Source organism: Cervus canadensis, chromosome 1, assembly GCF_019320065.1.
Source record: "Cervus canadensis isolate Bull #8, Minnesota chromosome 1, ASM1932006v1, whole genome shotgun sequence".
Lineage (NCBI taxonomy): Eukaryota > Metazoa > Chordata > Mammalia > Artiodactyla > Cervidae > Cervus > Cervus canadensis.
Genome location: NC_057386.1, coordinates 18,519,938 through 18,533,053, shown reverse-complemented (window position 1 = coordinate 18,533,053; position 13,116 = coordinate 18,519,938). Strand labels below are relative to the sequence as shown.

Below are 13,116 nucleotides of genomic sequence, written 5' to 3'. Positions count from 1 at the left end.
GGGGCTCCTGCTTTTCCCGTGCCCTAAGCCTGCAATGAATCTGTGCCTTCTTTGAAATGGTTTCTTGCCTTATTTACCAAGGTTCCACACTACCTGGGGCCGCATTCTGCGAGAACCGGACGGTGATTAAATTGTCATCTCGTCTAGCCCCGAGTTGAACTCTCGGAGGTCAGAAAGACCAGTCTCGGCTGATTCCGCTAACCCAGAGCTCAATGCGCAGACCAGTTGCAGACCAGTAATAAAACCAATCAGCCCGGGAGGCTTGGAGCAAGGCCGGAAGAAGAAAGTTGCGAAGAGGAAAAAGACGCTCTACTCTGCCCAGCGGTGCCACCCTGCTTGAACTTCCAGATGCGAAGCCACACCCCTCCCCCCAACACCTCCCCTAATTTCCTCCTGGCCCCACCCCTTAACCCTTGATTCCTTAAACCCCGCCCACTAGGCGTGGCTCTGCCCTGGGAGGACCAGGATCCCGCCAACCATAACTCCGCCCCTCCTTCCGCGAAGAAACCTGTCCCTTTTATTTAAAGAATACGTTTACGTAAGCCCGCTTTACGTAGATTTTCGTCATCATTGTAAGGCAAGGGGGCGGAACTTCCCGTCTCTGGTTCTAACAGCTTCCGGGAGAAGCCGGAAGAGACCGTACCCTGGGTAGAAACGGGGCTAGCCAGCCCCTCCCCCGGCCTCTACGGAAAGGTGAGTCCACAGGTCGTCTTGGCGAAGTCAAAACACTTATTCTGGCCGTTTCAGGTGAGGCCTTCCTTCCTTATCCAGGCGTAGTACCCGTCCAGTCCCCCTTTAATTTCCCATGTTCCTCTGCGTACTCAAGCCCCGCCCCCAGTGTCCCAGCCCCGCCCCGAAGTTTGAGGGGTGTGGATGGTTTGTGACCCCCTCACTCGATTCTACCCCTCGCTGGCTGGAAGAAACGGGTTTGGGTACAGCAGTAGGAACTAGGCAGCCTTTTGGCTCGAGTGGCCCCACGGACCCCTCTCCAGCGCCGCGGGAATAGGACCGCCCAAACGCGGAGCCTTCGCGTCAGGAAAGGCAAGATCGGAGACCCCTCCTCACCGTGCCATCAGGGTCGCTCAAAGGTTGAGGAGAGCAAAGGCCTCTGAGAAGGGAAACCTGGGGTCCTAACCGGTCCCTCTCCTCGAAAGTTCCCCGTGCCTGTGCCAGTCGTTTTTGCCTCTGTTTGCGGCAGTTTCCTTTTCTGTAAATCAGGGTTAATGACAACCTTCTTACCATCAGGGGTTAGCTGTGGGAGTGATAAATAATTGGTACTATTTGTTTACTAAACAATTGCAATGTGCCAGGCACTATTCTAAGTATTTTGCTTCGATGATTTCCCGTCATCTTCAAAACAACCTTATGAGGTAGGTACTATTTTTAACCCCATTTTACTGATGAGAAAGCTGAGGCTGTAAGAAAATTGAGGTTATAGAGCTAGTAAGAGGCAAGACGAAGGTTATAATTAGTTTGGGGGTTTCTGTTTTTGTTTTCCTGACTGCAGGGCCCACGTATCAAATTAGGAGGTGAAAAACTATTCACATGTTGGTATGTTCCACAAATATTTTTTGAGCAACTGCTACGGGATTATGCTGGGCACTGTGGTACATAGAGAAATACATGTGATCTTACAGGAGTTTAGTGGAGAGATGGGCAGGTAGATAAGTCACTGTGAGAACAATCAGTTTATGATAATCATCAGACTGCATTTGCCCTAGGACAGCTGTGAAAGCAGCAGATTCTCCAAGGGAAGGAGGTGCTCCAAAGAGCAAACAGAGATCCTTCCTACCTTTCTAAGGAACTGTCAAGGAAGAACACATTACAGGAAGGGAGATTGCAATATGGGCTGTGGGAGCCATTTTGGAATCTTTTCTAAACCAGTTTCATGCAAGTAGTGGTTTTGTAGTTGTGAGCCTATGGTCACCTAGGAGGGTGGTGTTTCTGGTGTCTGTCCTGCTTTGCTGCCAGAAGAATTTCAGAGGAGACACACACAGTATCTGCTGATGGTCCCTACAGAGGTGTCCCTTTGGGGTGGTCTGACTTTGCTCTTGATAAGTTGATTTTCTTTGGCTCTTGACATCTGAATTTGATCCATGATTCAATGAGAGTGGGTTCAAATGACACAATCTGGCAAGAGTGGCTCTACTGTGCCTCCAAAGGAACTCCCAAATAAAATACTCCAGGCTTTTTTGGTCCCTCTGAGGCCACCTTAGAGGCATCTCAGGGGAGCACAGTTGCTTTACCAAGAGAGAGAAATCCTGGAGAAACTCAGGGCTCAAAGCAGCAAATGTTTTTCCCCATCTCCCAAAAAAACAACAGACAGTAACAGCAGCAGCAATGAAGTTGTAACGTTTTCCTGATGATCCATGCTTATTGGGGGGTTGGAATGTGAGAGAGGAAGGGTGTGGAACCTGAAAGCCAGCATTTCACAGTAGAGGCGAAGAGTAAATCCTTAGCTATAGATTTGGGGTCCAGAGTTAGGTTTGTGTCTCTAGGATACTGAACTGCATTTTCTTTCAGGGCCAGGTCAGTTAGAACCTAAACAAACAAGAAAGCTGGTTGCAGTCTCATGCCCTGCTGATACTGTCCCCCTTTGTTTCTGCAGTGTGGACCCAGTCAGCACCCAGGCCATGGAGCTCTCTGATGTCACCCTTATTGAGGGTGTGGGTAATGAGGTGACTGTGGTGGCAGGTGTGGTGGTGCTGATTCTAGCCTTGGTCCTAGCTTGGCTCTCTACCTACGTAGCAGACAGCGGTAGCAACCAGCTCCTGGGCACTATTGTGTCAGCTGGCGACACATCCGTCCTTCACCTGGGGCATGTGGACCATCTGGTAGCGGGCCAAGGCACCCCAGAGCCAACTGAACTCCCCCATCCATCAGAGGGTAATGATGAGAAGGCTGAAGAGGCTGGCGAAGGAGGGGGAGACCCCACAGGGGAACCTGGAGCTGGGGGTGGTGTTGAGCCCAGCCTTGAGCATCTGCTTGACATCCAAGGCCTGCCCAAAAGACAAGCAGGCCCAGGAAACAGCAGTCTGGAGGCACCTGTGAGATCGGAGGATAGCACCTGCTTGCCTCCCAGCCCCAGCCTCATCAGCGTGCGGCTCAAATTCCTCAATGACACGGAGGAGCTGGCTGTGGCCAGGCCAGAGGATACCGTGGGTGCTCTGAAGAGGTACGTGGGCTGGGAAGTGTCAAGTGCAGCCCCTATGGGGCAGGCGGGGGAATCCTTCCTTAGAAACCCACCCTGCAATTTTCCCCCACCCCCCAGCACGTTGCCTTTTGGCCTTCTCATTCCTCGCCCTCTGTCTTTCCTTCTGTCTCACCCTCACAGTAAATACTTCCCTGGACAGGAGAGCCAGATGAAACTGATCTACCAGGGCCGCCTGCTGCAGGACCCAGCCCGCACACTGCGTTCCCTGAACATTACCGACAACTGTGTGATTCACTGTCACCGCTCACCCCCTGGGTCAGCTGTTGCAGGCCCCTCGAGCTCCCTGGCCCCCTCAGCCACTGAGCCACCCAGCCTCGGCGTCAGTGTGGGCAGCCTCATGGTGCCTGTGTTTGTGGTGCTGCTGGGTGTGGTCTGGTACTTCCGTATCAATTACCGCCAGTTCTTCACAGCACCTGCCACAGTCTCCCTCGTGGGGGTCACTGTCTTCTTCAGCTTCCTAGTATTTGGGATGTATGGACGATAAGGACCACAGGGAGAAAATGAAAGGCATGGTTTTCCTCCTTTATGGCCTCCCCCCATTCCTGGCCAGAGCTGGGCCCAAGGGCCTGGGAGGGAGGGGTGGAAAGGATGTGGTGGGCCCTCCTCCATAGGACTCAGGAGCCAGGCACGGGCATTCCCCTCATGCCCATGAGGGGACAGACATTCCCTCTGTGCAAGCACAACTCAGGTAGAAATGAGAATGTCATCTTCCTTCACTTCTAAGGTCCTAAAGTTCAGAACTGAGCTGGTGGCCCAGCTCAACAGGGAGCCAGGGCTCTGAGGATTCCCTCCCAGCCGTGGCCCTAGCTCTTTCCATTATCCTGCATGTCTGCTCCTCTGTCCCCAGGGCTGCCTGCCAGGGCAGCTCAGCATGGCCCCAGCATTTCTGTAGGAAACCTGGAGTGTCTCTGGGTTTCCTAGTGGAACATCCTTCTTTTGAGCCTAAAATCATACAGGCAGGAGTGAAGTTTGTGTCAGCTTTCCCTGTGGGCACCTGGCCGCCTCTACCTTCTCCCTCCACCCCTTAGCAGGAATAGGGTGTTCTCTGTGTTCTGGACAGTTTCCAGTGTTCTCCCTTTTTTTCAAAGCACTTTGCTTATGTTCTTTTTTTTTTTTTAAATAGTCCTTTATAGAGCTCAGTCAGGAAGGGGACTGGGGCACAAAGCCAAGCCCCCAGCACCGGGAGAGGCCAGGCCACAGCTGCTGCTACCCTAGGCCTAAGGCTGTAAGCAAGAGGCAGTTCTGGCTGCCAGCCAGTGTCCTACCCTGCCCAGCCCCAAGGACAGCTCTGGGTAGGGAGCACTGGGCCCCAGGCCCTTGCCTCTGGGGCTCTTGGATGGAGGGTCAGTATCTGTGACTGAATAAAGTTCCATTCTGTGGCTGTGGAGTCTGCTGTGACATGAAGAAAACGCTGGTTGCTCTGCCCCCAGCAACATGGGAATGAGGGTGGGCAGGCCGGGCTACCAACGGGAGATGCAGTTTATTTACACCAGCAGCCATGGGGGCAGGGGGAATACACAGCGTTTACAAAGTTAGCTACCTGTACAGGATGGATTACATATGCAAAAATAAAAATCTCAAGACCACAGGACAGCGTGAGCCCCACCCCCCTCCCCCAATGACCCCAGCATGCGGTAATGCCAGGCGGGTGGCCCCTGGGCATGCGGGGGGGAGTGATGCATGGAAGGAAAAGCCACCGGCCATGGAAATTAGTACAGAACCCCCCCACACACTCAGACACATGATAGGATACAGGGTGGACGACACCTAGCCGGGGTGGGAAGGATGGGAATTGAAACCCACACAGCCTGCTGTTAGAGGGAAGGGAGTGGGGAGCTCCTAGCCCCTGTTCAACTACATGGTAGGGGGGCACACTCTCCCCAGAAGGAAGGGGGTTTGCTCCCTCAGGGTCCCTGCTGGACCAAGCCCATCTCTTACCCAGCCTGGGCAGGGGGCTCTGCCCTGAGGGCGGGCCAAGGAACAATGGGGAAGTGGATGTGGACAAACCAGTTCCCAAACTACTTCCCACTTCTCCCTCCTCCAACCAGAAGGGGGAAACGGAGAGGCCAGAGGGGAAAGGGTGTATTAGGGCCTGAGCTGCAACTGCCTCTCAGAAGGGAGAGTGGCCTGCGGCCTTTCTCCCTCCACCTCCAGCCCGCTCCCAGGTCTTCATCTGGGAGCGGGCTGGAGGCTGACTGAGATCCTCCTTGCCCTCTGGCCTCCCCGTGGAGGGAGAAGGCTGTGGAGGGGTGAGAACGGAGGAGTCCAGGCCCCAGGCTTTATTCTAACTCCTGCCAAAATCTGTTTGGCTTTTTAAAAAATAATCATAATTCTTGGGTTAAAAATCAATTTGTAACCAGGCGTCAGCCACAATCAGAGCCACCCCAGGGGGAGATTGGGGTTCCAGACAGGGTACTGCAGCCCCATCTCTTGTTCCCTTAACCCTCTAGGGTCCCTAACCCAGATCAGTCCGGTCAGTCCTGGGTACTAACTACCCAAATGTGGGATGGCTCCTCCTGGGAGGAGGGCAGGGGTCACGTCCAGCGAGTGCCAGAGAACACGGTTCAGGGTCAGCTCCATCCCTGGGGCCATCAGTTCTGCTCCCAACCTGGACTGCAGTCCTCCAGCTCGGTTCCTGGGAGCGATGGTGCCCGCGTGGAGGTTGAATGATACATCTCTTCAGGATGTAGACCAGGCAGGTGGGCACACTGGCACGACAGTCCCGCAGGGGGGCACTGCCCAGGCATGGCACCCCGCCCCCTCCGCTGACAGCCAAGAACACAGAGACCACCCTCTCTTCCCGCCCCACTCCTCGCAAGGGGGGGAGAGGTAAAAGATCAGGATTTTCCTCAGAGCCCCAAACCACAAGTACAGAATAAATAACTTAAAAGCGGCAAAAGGAAGGGGAGACAGGGCAGGCTTTGGAGGCAGGAGCATCGAGAGAGGAACTGGAGCTGGTCAAGGTGAAAGAGGGGGGGTGGCAAGCAGCAGTTGGGAACTTGGGCTGCCCCGGGAGGGCAGTGGGGCAGGGTAGGCAGGAGGAACATGGGGCCACCCCAGGAGGGTGAGGCTGGGCCCCTTCCTGGGGCAGGGAATGAGGTAAGAAAACATTTCAAATAAAGCAGCACCTCACCTTGGGGCCCCACTCCTCGCCAGCCCTGGGTCAGGGAGGAGAGGTAGGGGGGGGAGTCATCCTGATACACAGCTCCCTCTTCCTACCCTCCCCGTGCCCATTCCTTGAAGCTGTAGAGGCTGGAGGCCCTTTCCTGGCACCCAACAACAAAAGGACAGCTCCTGCTGCCAAGGAGGCCCCCGGGGACTGAGGGGAAAGGGCTGCCCCTGTGAGGGGCAGGGAAGGCGGCGCTAGTTCAGGACGCCTACCTCAGCAGACAGCTCGCCATGCCTGCCTCCCCCTGGGATGGGGGCTTTTGATAAGATTCTGCACACAGACAGGACACGCCCAGCCCTGCCCCTCAGCTCCAAGCACCGGACCCATTCACATTGCTGAGGGCAGCTGGGGGAGGCCCCCTCCAGGCTCAGCTTCCAACCCACGGCCTCCCGGGTAGCCACGATGCTCCTCGGCAGGGCTTAGTCCAGTTCCTGGGGTGGGGGGGCGGCAGTGCCCTGGCACAGTGCCCAGGTCAGGCCCCTGGCCTAGCTGGACATCCAGTAACTCACAGAATAAATAGGAAAACCGCCTCCCCACCAAACTTATGTCCAAGGCATAATATGTCCAGGTCTGAGTCCTGCACGCTGAGGGCTCGTGCTCCATCGCAGAAGACCCTGACACCCCCCAGGGGTGCATAATTGGATCCTCTGCCTGCCTCGCCCACCAAGCTTCCCAAGCCCAAACCCCCAGCAGCCGTCCATTTGCCAGGCTGTGCCGCCTGGGTGGGGGTCGGGAGAGACGGCTCTGCTCAGCCAAAGGCTATCCCCTTGTACCCAAGTCAGTTGATGTCATCATAGATGCTGGGCGTCGGGGGCGCCGGTGGCTTTGGCTTTTTCTTCTTGTTGGAGCCCAGGCTGGAGGCAGTCCCTACCAGGCTCAGATGGGATTTCTTTTTCTTGGTTTTCCGTGACTCGGAACTGTTGGTACCTGAAGAGGAAAGCAGCAAGAGGGTTGAGAGGAGGGTTGTGGCAGGGGAATGCAAGGTCCCCCCGCACGCCGCTTCAGGCAGAGAGCCCCTGGGGCCCGGCTGTCTCACTTACCTAGACCCCACCCCTGATTCTCACTCGTCTTGGAGGAGCCTGAATCAGAGGGTGAGAGATCAGAGGAGCCGTCCCACTGAAGCCGGCTGATCAGGGCCTGGCTGTCAGTCATGTCGAAGCTGTCATTATCCAGGGAACTCTCCACCTCTGGAAGGACACTGGGGAGGAAGAGGTCAGAGAAGCGCTTCAGGGATGCTAGCCATCACCCTCACCTTCCCCAACCCACCACCCTTCCTGGAGGGTCACTCACGCTGAGGGTCCAAGGAAATAAATCCGCACGGCTCGCCGCTGCTCATCTGTATGCTGAGGGCAGCGTAGGGACCTGGCAGGGAGAGAGTGATCAGACCCTGACAAGGCAGGGAGGGTCTGAGGAACACAGGCGGAGCCCCTCCCCTCAGCAGAGGCGGGAGGGATGGACAGACAGGGAAGGGATGAATGAAGAGGCCCCAGATTGTGGCCTAAGGCCTAGAGGAGGGGAGGGGGAGGGTGGGAGTCCCGTTGCTCAAGTCCAAGGTACTCCCTACCCGTGCCCAGGGTGAGGGCGCCGGAGGGCCCCCTGGCCCCCTTCCTAGGTTCTGAGCTCACCTTGTGCACATCTTCTTGGTGTGTTCAGAAATCACCCCACATTGCTGGAAGAGGAATATAAGCTGAAAGGAGGGACAGGGGAAGCCTATTCTATAGCCACTAGACACTCTCTTGTGTACAAATGCTAGACTGTGTGCTCAGAAATGGCCCCAGGGCGTCCATGGCAGACAGTCCCAGACCACACTAGCCGGGAAACCTAATTCAAGAGAGAGACCTAGATGCCCTCACTGCTGTGTCACCAGCCTCTTCCAGGGCCTCGACCACTGCCTGTGGCTCTGCCTGCTCCCAAGGGCTTCCCCCCTTCTCTGATCCCTCACCGTGGTGAGCAGGCTGCGCAGCTCCTCTGGCCCCAGGGTCTCGTAGCTGATCCCAGTTGAGTTGTTATACTGGGTGAGAACCAGAGGTACAGGTTAGAGGAGGGATGGCCAAAGAAGGGAGGGTGGGGGTGTGGAGTCAGTCCCTCTCGCCCCTCCCTCAGTCACAAGGCCTTAAGATTGCCCGCAGTTTTCCAACAGTTTCTTCCACCCCAACTGCACCAGGGTAAGGAATTAGGACCCACAAAGAACATGAATACCCAAGACCTAAACACCCCATCTAGTTAGCGTTCTGATCCCCACTTGTCCAAGCCCACCCAACTCACAATGAGGCAAATACTGAGAGGGAACCTACGAGGGGTAGCCCCTACTCACCTTAAAAGGATCCGAATTGCTAAGTTCCCCTGAAGAAGAAAAAAGAAGGGGAAGGGTGTTTGATGCAGAGGTACAGACAGAGAACCCTGAAAATAACCAGAGAGGAAGTGGGGGTGATAGAAGGATCACAGGCCCTCCCTCGATCCCCCTGCCCCTCCACCTCCACCCTCCAGCAACAAGTCCCAGAAGACATAGTTAGAATCACTCCCATTGTTCCAGCCCCACTTACCATTTTTGTGTTTTAAAGACTTGGATCTTCGAGGGGAATTGGGGTTCTGGAATGGGAGATACCATAGCTTTGGGGAAAGGGTAACGATAAGGGGGAGCCGAGAACCCAGGGAAGGAAAAAAGATTTGACAAAGAAACATCCTCAAATTCCTACTCTTCCCCACCAGTAAGAGGCCCTTCACCCATACTCCCTCCTCCCACCCCCCCCCCACCCCCCACCCCGGGCCTCTGCTGCCCTCCTGCCCACCAGACACCCTTAGCCCTGAACCCAAAGAGGTACCCAGTGACCTCAAACTTGAGTCAAGACACCCGAGGACTCCCTGCCCAAAGGGGAGGGTATCTGTCCTTGGCCCAAATCTCCCTCATGCTTGCCCCGGCTCTTACCTTGTCTGATTTTCTCTTCTTGGCTGTGTAGGACAAAAGGGTAAAGGGCAGGGTCACTTTAAGTTCCCAATCTAAGGGCACCTAAAGAAAAGTTACAAAGCTACACTCTCCTCCCTCATTCAGGATAACAACTTGTGACTGTTACACACCCAATTCCCGTCTGCCTGCCTCACCCCGATGGCCCTCCCAATTCCCCGGATGCCCAAACACCTTTCTTCTCTGAGCCATAGGACCAGTCGTTGTCATTGATGTCATCATTATCCTCTTGGTCACTCTCTGACTTGTTCATGTTGTTGCTATTGGCAATCCTGCCGAGAAGAGGGAAAAGGAAGGGTCAAGACTGCCATCTCTCTCTGCCCCTGACTTCAGACGTACAGGGGAGCGTCTGGGGCCAGGCACGACCCACCCTCTATATCCTCCAAATGTCCCGGGGCCGGGGGGATCTCCACCATGGGATGGGCTGTGAAAGATGGGCACTCTGGTTCTAGCAGAGGGAGAAGCCCTCACCGGCGGTTGGCGATTCGGCTGCTGTTCCGACCCATTCCTAGGCACTTCTCCAGGTGGGGAGCAAAACGGGAGGCGGCAATGCTGCGGCTGCAATTGGGGCAAACACACTCCTTGCTCTTCCACTGGTTGAAAACCTGTCCAAAGATGTCCAAACCCGGCTGGTCCACGATCTCTGGGGACAGGAGAGACGTAGCGATCAGGGCAGGCAAGGGACGCTTACCTCTCATTCCCACCCACAGCCCTGTGGCCTCTTCAGAGCCCCTGCCTAAGCTCCCAGGAGCTCCAGGTTCTACCTCTGGTGTGGCTGCTGGAGGAGGACCCTCCAAAGCACTCCCAGGGCAGGGCTACGCTGCTCTCCTTCAACCCTGACGCTCACCAAAATCCTTCATGCTCTCAGGGTCCGTGTCGTCCAGGAAGAAGTAGCCACACTTGACAGCCCGGTGTACCTCAAAGCAGAATCCCAAACAAGAATCCTCGACCAGGTCCGCGTATATCTCCTGAGCGATGGCCTGGGCCCAGGGGAGAACATCCAGGGTCACAAGAGTCACAGTCCCATGGACAGAGGGCAACTCTCACCAACCAAATCTCCTGCCAATTCGCTCTGGCCAAAAATAAAGCTTCCTTTGCCATTTTTCCCCATCTTGACTTTGAGTTCTTTCTTCTTCTGGATCCTTGGGCCTTCTTAGCTGGCTCTTCCCTTTACAGAACAAGGCTGACTACCCAAATTCCTCTCTGGTGTGGATGCCAGATATAGCGAAGAAGAGACATCAAGAGAAAGAACTGGAGGCACACGTGGGGGAGCCCTCACCTCTAGTTTGCTGTTATCCAGGCCAGACAAAGACATTTCCTCCATTTTCATTTGTGAACTCTTGTGGAGACGGTGCTCTGACTGCTCATAGCACAGCGGGCGGCAACACGGCTGCACACACGGGGGGGGGGGGGGGGGGGGGATGTTGGTGTGAGTCCAAGGCACCTCCAATGGCTGCCACCTCCCCATCGCACCTCACTGCCCAGAGCTTAATGGTGGCATCAGGATCTACCTCTCCCTAGGGCCTCGGTTAAGTCTGCATGGTCCTGCAGGGCCTGAAACCCAAGGGCGGCCTAGTCCTTCCCAGGCCTGAACTCAGGCCCTGGACTCTTACTGCCAATCAGAGTCTGGGTCTACAGGAGGCAGCAGCTCACCCCAGGTTCCCAAAACTCAAACCCCTCTTCCATACCCATGGTGCAATGCAGCAGGGGGAGGAGAAGGAACTCTAAGGCCTCAAAGCAAACCCACAGGGTGTGGCAAAGAACTGCACAGACTCCTAAATACACTCCCCCCCCCTTCCAGGCTCTCCTCAGAGTCACCTCTGCTTTCAGCCAGGATGTCCACTTGGGGGGGTACTGCTACCAGAAGTAGGAATGGCCCTAGGACCCTACAACCTTCACCCTACTCTGTCTTCCCTTGAAATAAGCCTGTCACTGCAGACGGAGAGCAGAGCCCACAGAAACCTAGAGCTAAAAGGGCATCCTAGCCACCATGAGCAAGAAAGAGGAGGTAGAATCCGGTGGGATGGCATGCCAGGAGTGGGCATTCCCCTTACCTGTTCTTCTTTGAGATAACCACCCTCCCTCCCTCAGGACCAGCCCGGAAGTCTCTCCAAGAGCCCCAAAGTCCAGGAATCCCCACCAAAGGATTCAGAAACAGAGCACACAGTCCGGGGCCCCTCTGAACGGTGGGTACGAGTTTAAGGAGCTGCCGGCCTAGAGTGGGGTGGGGACTGACAAACGAGCCGGGGGCACTGGGGAGGGTAGGAGGCCGGGCCTCGGCTCTTCCCCCGTCCCTGCGGCACTGCTGCTGCATCATACCGACTGGGGGGGAGGAGAGCCGAGTCGCCGGAGGCCGGCGCCGGTCCGGGACAGACCGACCCCTAGAGAGTGGGCAGAGTGGGACACGTCCCGGTCCCTCTTCTTCCCCGCCCGCCGACAGCCCCGGCCGGCCGGGGAGAGGAGTCCGGGAGGGTGTCTCTATTGTCCCGGGGGCTGGGGCCTGGCTCCCTAACAAAGGCCCCGCGCCCCCTCCCCGGCCGGCCCTGCCCCGCCCAGGGGGGACCCAGACAGGGGGAGAGCTAGGGGCCCCGGCCGGGCCGGGAAGCCGGGGGAAGCCGGGCGTTTCCGCGTCGGCCCGGGGGGAGGGGAAGGGGCGCTGACCCAGACCTGGGGGGAGGGGGCCCAAGCCCCGCCTCGGGCCCCGCCCCCCGCCCCCCACAGGCCCCTCCCCCGTCCCCGTCTCCGTCCCGTACTCACCCCGCCCGGGGGGCCGCGCCGGGGCCCGGCGGCCTCTCAGGGCCGCGTCCTCCGGCGGCGGCGGCGGCGGCGGCTGCTCCGGAGCCCCATGTCCGTCGGTCCGTCCTCGCCTCTCCCCGGGGCCCAGGGCCCGGGGCCGGGGGGTCGGGCCGCCCCCCCGCCTCGCCGCCTCACCGGGCGGCCATGGCCCCTTCCCCTCCCTTCTCGTCCCGTCGCCGCCTCCTCCTCCTCACCTCACCCCGCCCGCGCGCAGTCCGCGCGCCGTCCGCGCGCCCCTCCCCCCGCCCCCCACTCCAGCCCGCCTCTCCCGGGCGGGGGGTGCGGCGCGAGCCCGGAGCGCGCGCGCGTGCCGCGACCGGAGGATGGATGGATGGAGCGAGCGAGAACGCGAGCGTGCGCGCGCGCGCCCCTCTCCCCCTCCCTTCGCGCGGGCGCGAGGCCAAGCGCGAGCGCGCTCCAACCTCCTCCTCTTCCTCCTCCCGCCCCTCCTCAACACCCCGCCCCCGCCCTCCCTTCCTCTTCCTTCTTTCGCTTTCGCGCGCCCAGCGACTGCTCGCGCCTGCTAGAAGGGCCCGAGCGCGTGCATCTGCCCGGCGGCCGCAGCTCGGCAGCATTTGCTCCAGGGGGCGGGGACCGGGCGGGGAGGAGGGGCGCCACGCCGCCGTCCAAAGTACCGGCGGACGGGGACGGGGGCGGGGATATGGGCGGGGCCTTCGGGAGCCACCTCGGCCAATCGCCGTCTTGCCTAGGCCCGGCCGGCCCAATAGGATTTCGGTGGGTGGAGCGGCGTTCAAGGTGAGGTGCGCGGTGCGCTGGGGGCGGAGACGTTGTGCCGTCCCGGCCGGCTCCGGGGCGGGGGCAGCGGGTGGCGTCGAAAGAGAGCGCCGGCTTCCAGCCGCGCCTGGGACGCCTTCCGGCCTAGGCTCCCCCGCCCTTCCCTCCGGGCTCCCGGCTCTTTTACCCCCAGCGCCACCACCCCGGAGTTTACTTATGTGGAGAAGCCAGAGTTGAAGT

General features: G+C 58.1%; 2 protein-coding genes across 14 annotated transcripts; one reads left to right on the top strand and one right to left on the bottom strand.

Moving 5' to 3' along the window:
- Positions 1-545: 545 nt before the first annotated feature.
- Positions 546-4,595, top strand: TMUB2 (transmembrane and ubiquitin like domain containing 2). Of its 3 annotated transcripts, none has more exons than XM_043467181.1 (3): positions 546-693; positions 2,609-3,175; positions 3,335-4,595. In XM_043467181.1, exons 2-3 carry the CDS (start codon positions 2,634-2,636, stop codon positions 3,696-3,698), a joined length of 906 nt encoding a protein of 301 aa, XP_043323116.1. In that variant the 5' UTR covers positions 546-693; positions 2,609-2,633; the 3' UTR covers positions 3,699-4,595. The 3 variants fall into 3 exon arrangements, with proteins under 3 accessions (XP_043323116.1, XP_043323124.1, XP_043323107.1); XM_043467189.1 differs by having other exon boundaries at positions 622-747; XM_043467172.1 differs by lacking the exon at positions 546-693 and adding an exon at positions 775-1,370.
- An 80-nt stretch (positions 4,596-4,675) lies between these two features.
- Positions 4,676-12,736, bottom strand: ATXN7L3 (ataxin 7 like 3). Of its 11 annotated transcripts, none has more exons than XM_043467069.1 (13): positions 12,103-12,736; positions 10,625-10,735; positions 10,193-10,325; positions 9,817-9,988; positions 9,520-9,617; positions 9,310-9,332; positions 8,927-8,993; positions 8,698-8,783; positions 8,326-8,394; positions 8,009-8,070; positions 7,674-7,745; positions 7,424-7,581; positions 4,676-7,310 (listed from the first exon to the last, which is right to left on the bottom strand). In XM_043467069.1, exons 2-13 carry the CDS (start codon positions 10,673-10,675, stop codon positions 7,162-7,164), a joined length of 1,140 nt encoding a protein of 379 aa, XP_043323004.1. In that variant the 5' UTR covers positions 10,676-10,735; positions 12,103-12,736; the 3' UTR covers positions 4,676-7,161. The 11 variants fall into 11 exon arrangements, with proteins under 11 accessions (XP_043323004.1, XP_043323041.1, XP_043323034.1 ...); XM_043467106.1 differs by having other exon boundaries at positions 8,927-8,972; positions 12,103-12,735; XM_043467099.1 differs by having other exon boundaries at positions 8,009-8,052; positions 12,103-12,734.
- Between the last annotated feature and the right edge of the window lie 380 nt (positions 12,737-13,116).